The sequence below is a fragment of the Plasmodium fragile genome, assembly GCF_000956335.1.
Source record: "Plasmodium fragile strain nilgiri unplaced genomic scaffold supercont1.50, whole genome shotgun sequence".
In the NCBI taxonomy this organism is placed as follows: domain Eukaryota; phylum Apicomplexa; class Aconoidasida; order Haemosporida; family Plasmodiidae; genus Plasmodium; species Plasmodium fragile.
Window position 1 is genome coordinate 159,244 of NW_012192630.1, and position 7,853 is coordinate 167,096.

The window sequence follows — 7,853 nt, forward strand, 5'->3', positions numbered from 1 at the left end:
TTTTTTTTTTTTTTTTTTTTTTTTTTTTTTTTTTTTTTTCCTTTCCCTTCTCCCCTTGGCTCACCATCGTGATGTCATAAATTTGTTTGTCTGGGTGCGGAAAGGAAGCAATTATGTTCACATGTGCGTCGTTTTGTGGTTATACGGTTAGCACCTTTTACCGGTTGCTCTTCGTTAGGCGCCCAACTTGGACAGGCTAAAGGGGGAGACAGTTCGCACGGACGCTCCAGGGGCATCCGTGGTGCCTGCAGTTAACCCAGCCTACCGTTTCCTGCATCGGCCTCGCCAAAACCTGAGCCGCTTGCCCCCGAATTTGCCAAAATGAACGATGTAGACATAGAGGACTACCACAGGAATATCCTCCAGGAGCTGAACGCAGTGGAAGAGGAGGGAGAAATATCTTTGTCCACATTTCTAAACGACTTAATTGATATTGACATTGAATCAAATTTTAACTTCAGCTACCAAGTGGTGAGTCGTGTCATGCAAATATGTGTGAATTCGCTAAACAGTAATTTGATGACCTTGGCAGATGCGTGCATGCACTTTATGCGTTACAGCATCAGTAGGTGTTTAAAACTGGAGGAAGAAATTAATCAGTCCTTCTTCGAAAATATTAATACGATAATAAAAATATGTCTTAACATGAGATACTTTAGTGACAATAGATCATTGTTGTTTCAACGAGCATTTCTCTCTCTCATTATTGAGTTGGATAAATGTTTGCCTCAATTCATGATGTTGTGGAAGGGGTACAAAGCGGACATGTGTACCTTCCTCACTTCCCTCCTAAATCTCATTTCCTTTCACTTAACTCTTCTAAATGATCTTTTAAAAGAATTAAAAAAAGATGAAAAATTAAATTGTAACAGGTATATGCAGGTAGGATGCTCCAGGATCAAGATCATCGAAATTGCCTTTAATTTACTGTTGAACATGTTTAAAGAGATAAGACAAATACCTTTCATTTCTTCTCTCATGGATTATGTCAACTTAATTGTTAACACATATGATCACATACCAGACGTAGAAATAAAAAAGAAAATTTTGTCATTGTGTAGATGTTTGTATAGTAGCAACAGCGATGGAAGTAGAACTCATTTCGCAGCCCTTCCAGAAATGACCAATTTGCTAAGCAGGAAGAGGAACAATTATTTGGCCTTAACCAAGGAGAAAGATATAAATATGAGTTACCTGCGTCACTGCTCCTACATCTACATGTCTGAAAGTCACTTGTTCATCAGCACATTTAGCGCCACTGGGGGGGAGACGACAAACGGGCCAAACGGGGCAACTGCCTGCAGCAACCATGGGGATGCCCCCACTCATGAGACTGATGGTGTCTCCCCCAGTAGTCCGCAAGACAAGGTCCTTTTGACTCCCAACGGGTTCAGGGGATGTTTGCTGCTGAACTTCTTCTACGCCTATTTCTACAACACGCAAAATAAGTTGCTCATCGTTTTGTGCTACGACCAAGTGAAGGTGCGACAGGACCCCGGGGGGAAGATGCTCGTTTTTCGTTGCTCGCGGATGGACGCACTGGGTAAGAAAAGGAAAAAAAAAAAATAAAATCGACGCACACACACACATATACGTGTATACATATAACATATATAGCTACAACCGTAGGAAGGGCCGGGTGCTTCTGAGTAGCGACGGCTCCATATCCCCGCCAAGTTCAAACAACCGAACCCCCTTTCCACCCCCTCACAGGTGCACTGTCAAGCAAGCTCCGGACACAGTACGAAGGCCGCCTCCTGGACCACATAGACATTTGCGTCAAGTTCCGTTCAGAGTCGATTAAGAATAAAATGTTTGACGTCATTACGGAGGTGATTTCGATTGACAGTAACGAACCTGATAATGTGGAGGACGTGAAGGGAGAGGAGGTGAACGGGGAGGAGGCGAAGGACGAGTCAGATGAGGGCTGTCTTCGGGAAGGGCCTCCGCACTACAAAGAACTGATAGGGGACAACAACGGTGCGAATAGTGTTGACGACGACGAATCAGATACTCGCACCAACTGTGTTAGTGGAGACGAAATAATAGAAGAAGAAATATTGAGACGCAGGAAAGTCAGCTTTGCCTCCATGAAGGAAATATGCCTAATGGACTATCGTACGTCGATGGGAACGAAAACGTTACTCCTAGATGAATCCCTAAATGAGATGGACACACACGAGAATGAGGGGGTCTCCGATTTGACAGATGAAGAGGACAAGAGGATACGGACTGCTCTGGAGCAAGGAACTGATTGCCCAAGCATAAGTAAGGCCAGCTCATTAGGAGAGATGCGTGATGAGGTAAGCGAAGCAGGTGATAGTGTTCACCCTGAGGGAGGAGATGGTGGCGAATCAGTTGGAGGAATGCACACCAAGGTGAGTTACGCAACGACGAAGGATTTGGAGAACGCGGAGGGCGTAGAAAGCGAGGCTGCTATTCTTGAGGATGATGATTTGTTTAGGGAAAACGAACTCTGTAGTGTCATGTCAGAGAGTAGGAATGATTTCGCTGGAGCGGGCGAATTGTCCAGTGACCAACGGCAATACCAATTGAAAAACACCAAAAGGGTGGAAGAGGAAAGCGCATGTGAGGACCCACAGGACGAGTTCTTCATTCTCTCAAATATGAACAAACTGTGTGAACAAGTCTACATTGGAAAAAGAAGCCAAGGGGGGGAGAATGGTCATGATGATGATGAGGAGGTGGAGGAGGTACATGTGGGGAGCCAGGCAGGAGAAGCAAATGAGCAAACTTGTACAAGCACACGCCGCACATGTTGCGCAGATGATGGGATGAAGCTACTATTCAGTGAGCCTGACATACAATTGGAAGAAGGTAAGGAAGATTCAAGAGGAAAAAATAAATCGGATGGCATATATATCCCGCAGAAGAGCTACAACCATGGCAGGAACATCCCCCAAGGAAACGAAAAACAAAAGGGAGAAGAAAATTTCCCTCCTTACACTATAAAAGAATTTGTAATTAAAAATGCGATTGAGGAACATATTGGAGGGGGAAGAGGCAGTGAATGTGATGCTGTGGAAAGCTTGGTGACAGCTGATCTGTGGAGAGCAAGCAATAATGGAGGTGGCCAGAACATTTTCAATTCGCCACCCGAAGTTGTTAAAGAGTTACTCAACTATGAGGCGAAACGGAGAGACGTTGATGAGTACATACAAAGTTTGACAAAGCCACAAGTGGAAGGCACATCTGAGGGGACGCAGCGGGGGGACCTGCGAAGAAGCCACACCGAGGGAGGGACGGGCGAATATTCCGAAGTGGTGAATATTGAGGGAGAGGATGAAGCGAGTAACGAAATGATCGTATGTGACTACCCAGTGGGGGGAGAAATGGATGGCGGGGGAAACAGCGTTAGCATTGGAAGGGACAGCATTGGCAGGGACAACATGGGTACAGACAACTGCGGCAGAGACAACAGTGGCAGGAATGAGTCCTGTACGAAGAGGAGTAACCTCTGCGCGAAAGGAACGCACCACATCGACAAGCCCAGCTCAAGTTGCAAAAGTAAAAAAAGAATCGCAACCAATGAGGCCAACACAGCACACGACACAGCCTGCACCATGAACGATTACGCAGCAAAAAATAACCTCCCGGATTCTCCCTATCCTGTGAAGAAAACAAAATATAATTACCATGACCCCAAACTTTTGAACTTGTTAAAAAATGAAGACAACCTGGACAAGCTAAGTGCGAAATATTTGATTAAGGCTTATACAATAATTCAGTATAACCGGAGAAACACACACATACAAATAGCTGATTGCTTCCGGAGCGTGAGGAAGGAAATTACGACATCCTTTGAATGTATTAACAGCAAGTACGTAGCATGGTTAAAAGAATTACAACAGAAGTTTGCCGGAAGACTTGAGAGGATTGTTTCAAGGCACTCCTACATGCTCCTGATTAATAAGAGACGAACTGGACAAATTAATGTAAACTCACTTCCCGCTCCTATCGACCTCCAAATTATTTCCACGAAAATGAATACACTGCAGGAGACGCTTAACATAGTGCAAAGAACTATGGAGGACAAGATGAAAAATTTGCAAATTCTGACGGCATACAAGGAGAGTGATGTGTATACTTCGTCCCTTTCGCTGAACACCCTCCTGTCCCGCTGTTCCACGCAGCGTCTAAGGGAGAGCGCCGGCGACGAGCAAAGCGGTGGTGCGGAACGAAGCGCCGGGGAGAAGTGAAGCGAACGCAAAAATGACGGTAGTTTTAAGGGGCCCCTGTCACCCCTTCGTCATATAATGCCGTTTACCCCTTGCGGGCACACGGCCTCCCCCTTTGTTAGGCTCCATCCAGCTCATTATTTTCACCACTCCAATATTGCACTCCCATACATAGCCCTATCCACACAATTGTTTTAACCATGGCACTATTTTGTTGTAGTAGAATGCGAGGACACGGGGCCGTCATAACTTTTCCCCGCTTGGCACACTTCCTACCCACCCCCAGGTCTCCTCCCGACTCAGGAGCGTAAAAATGTATATATATGACAAATATGCAAATGTGGAGCTTTCGCACTGGGGGATATCCCTCCCATAAGTGGTAAAAATATCCTTACTGGGGACGGATGTCGCCGTGTGGTAGAAGGCGCCGAACTGGTGGTGCTGCGAGACCTCGTGCTCGACGCATATGTTCGTTTGCACTCAGTTTTGTACCTATTGTGTGATTTTAAAAAAAAAAAAAAAAAAAAAAAAGCGAACGGGATAAACTTTTACCTGCTGCTATTGCCGCGCAGATGTTTTAAAATTGTCACAAATTGGTGCAGGTCTTGTTGGCAGGCGGCCAGTTCTTGCTGTTCTTTCCCGTCCGGTGCGCGCGCAAAACGTATTTCGCAACAAAAACGTACGCATGGGTCGAAACATATTTTCGTGCCGACTGCCGCCCGACGATTGACTAGCCACGCTTGAAAATTTTTTCAGGTAGCCCAAAAAAAAAAAAAAAAATACGTAAAATATGTATTTATACATATGTACATATTTTTTTTTTGTTGCAAACGGATAAGCACAAGTTTAATTTTTTTTACAATTTTATGATGAGGCACGAAAAGATTAATTGTAAACAGCAGGCGCCTCCAACAGTTGCGCATTCGTACAGGAAAGTTGTTTATCCTTTTGGCCCCCCTTTCATTGGGAGAACCTCGCCCATGACAGGAAAATATAAGTTTAACCAATACGCATGAAGGTTAGCGGTACGTGGAAATGGTACACTTTTTCACTTGATGGGTCACCCCGCGAGATTGCTTCTTGTAGAGGCCGATGTTATAGTTCGAACGTTGTATGCGGAATGGGCAGGGATGTACTCCTCTCCCTCATTTGTGCATCCCCACATAGGTTCCCTTTTCAAACTGTTCTCCAACGATACCCCCTTTTTTAAACGAAGTAGTTGATCTGCGAACACTATATATAATTCTGCAAATGATGAATACTTTTTTAGCGATGGGCGGACAGAAAGAAGTAAAACTTTACATGTCGAAAATCGCGTAAACTGATAAAGAATTATATATATACGTAATAATAACGCTTCCGCAGAGGGGCCGCACAAAAGCAAGCGCCATGGCATGCGTAGCTTAAATCGTTCTATACTCCTCCGAGGGGGGAGTCATTTCGGTTTATGCTGTACAAAAGTGGGGGGGTAAACAAACAGTTGCCATGAAGTTTGTACAAGGGTGTTACTCGGGATTGTGGGAGCCTCTTAAAAAATGAAGGCCATGAAGAAGGGGTTAAAAAAAAAAAAAAAAAAAGAAGATAGCACTGGGCACTGTGCGGCAATGGGCCGAATAACCTCTTCTGCACGTAACAGTGTAGGATGTTGGATGCAAGAGCATCTGTACATAGATGGCAGATGGTTTCGCACCCGTTTTGACTTTGAGCAAATAATGCGGACGGTTTAAAAAAACAAAAAAAAACATGTATCGCGCGTCTGCACACGTTATATTCTTCACAGCGGAATGGACTTAACCGTTTTGCCACTCCTGAATTGTCGGTTGGCTTCCTCATTCTCGATAATGTGTATGGACAGAATGGGGGAAAATAATTTGGCCCTGTTGAGCACATCACAAATGTAGGAGCTGCTATGAATCATGAAAAAAACATCATCCGGGAATTCGATATAGCAAAAAAGGAGATTGTTGTTTTTGTTCTTCTTTACAATATCGTAGTGGTCCATGAGAGATTGATTCTCGGCAAAGTCGATGATCGTTTCCATGATTCCCCATTCAAAATATAACAAAAAAACGGTAAGGTGAATATACATGGATGGGTCTACATAGAGCACAGGGATGACATTGTTCGCTTGCTGGAATACATTTTTAACCATCTGAATGTTCCTTTTGTGTAAAATTTCTTGCACAAGATTGGTAACGTTTTTTTCATTTTCCTCCGCTTTTCTTTTTTCATTTTCATATATTTCTTTTCTTTTTAAAATGTCTTCGTATTTTTTAAAAATGATTTCCTTCATTTTTTCGTACTCGTTTAAATTGATATGATTTTTCAGAGCAATTGATTTGGTCATGTCTTCAAATTGGTTAACGTACATGTGAGCATCTTTGTATAGTTCCAAGTGGTAGGAACACAGGATGCAGTAGTACACGCTTTTGAATTTTGTCTGATTGAAGGCGTAGGCCTTTCGGCAGTCTTCCAGGCATTTCACGTGGCGCTTCTTTTTGTAGTGGACGATTGCTCGGTTGCTGTGCAGGTCGGCCAGGACGCCCTTTATTTCGTCATCACGCAGGTCATTACGTTTACCACTTTCACTTTGTAACACATTTGGTTTGCTGATCTCCGCGTCCTTCCTATCAGACGAGGAGTCTTCCTTAACTTCAGATTTGACTGCCTCCTCCGCGTGGCTGGTTTCCCCTTTTTCGGTACCTATCGCATTGCTAATACTTTTGGAGTCGACATTTTTCGTGTTACTTTTTGTCCTCTCTGGGGGGTGACTGCTGCTGTCATTTGTCAATTTACTCCCCCTCTCTGCCTTTCGCTTCTCCAACTTTTTATCCTCCCAATATTTCGTCAGTATATCTATTCCCTTGGTGTAGCTAATTATAGCATCCTCAAAATACTTGGTTCCATCCTTGTAGTAGTCGTTTCCGACTTGTTTAAAATTTTTGGCCAAACTTAGTTCGTCTTCATCGTCGATCATTAAATTGTAGAGAGCATGCAGGTCTTCATTTTCTTCAATGTTGGCCGGCAACTCATCCATGAAGAGCGGGTGCTCGGCGTTTTTGTACTTCTCCGACAGCTGCTTGATGTAGTTCTCGTCCACGTTAAAGTCGTCCTCCATGGTTTTGGTGCGAGGTGGTACGTTTACAAGCGCGCAGTGGTAATTCCCGCTCTTGTTTGCTCCTCTTTGTTCCCGCTTTTTCGTACTTGCCAATTGTTCAAATTTTTTTTTTTTTTTTTTTTTTTCTCTTTTTTTACCTGAACGAGTCAGGCGATTTTGCGTAAACCCTCAACAGGCGCTTTACCAGAGGCGTGTAATAAACGCACAAAAAAATTGTCCCTGCGGAGGTCGTCATTTTTCTGTTCTACAGGGGCATTTTCAGATAATATAGCACAGAACATTGTTGCACTATTTCGCTAGTTATTTGGGCGGAGTATTCTCTTCCTTCCACCTGTTTTGCCATAAAATGATGTTATTTTTATTTTATTTTTTTTCTTCCCATTTTATGCGGCAAATATATGTCAAAATGCATTGAGCATATTTTGATGAATCTATGCCGGGTAGATATGCACTTGTCATTTAGGAAAACAGACGACTGGGGCAGAGTCCACCGGGGTTACGATTCAATATAGTGAACGAAAAAAAAAAAAAAAAAA

The 7,853-nt window shown here is 43.6% G+C and overlaps 2 protein-coding genes across 2 annotated transcripts; one reads left to right on the top strand and one right to left on the bottom strand.

Moving 5' to 3' along the window:
• Positions 1-321: 321 nt before the first annotated feature.
• AK88_03972 (uncharacterized protein) lies at positions 322-4,220 on the top strand (the record flags this gene model as incomplete). The annotated part of the gene is made up of 2 exons (XM_012481582.1): positions 322-1,543; positions 1,714-4,220. 2 exons carry the CDS (start codon positions 322-324, stop codon positions 4,218-4,220), a joined length of 3,729 nt encoding a protein of 1,242 aa, XP_012337005.1.
• A 1,753-nt stretch (positions 4,221-5,973) lies between these two features.
• On the bottom strand, positions 5,974-7,317 carry AK88_03973 (uncharacterized protein; the record flags this gene model as incomplete). Its single annotated transcript, XM_012481583.1, has 1 exon — positions 5,974-7,317. The coding sequence occupies one exon, from the start codon at positions 7,315-7,317 to the stop codon at positions 5,974-5,976; it is 1,344 nt and encodes a 447-aa protein (XP_012337006.1).
• Positions 7,318-7,853: the final 536 nt, after the last annotated feature.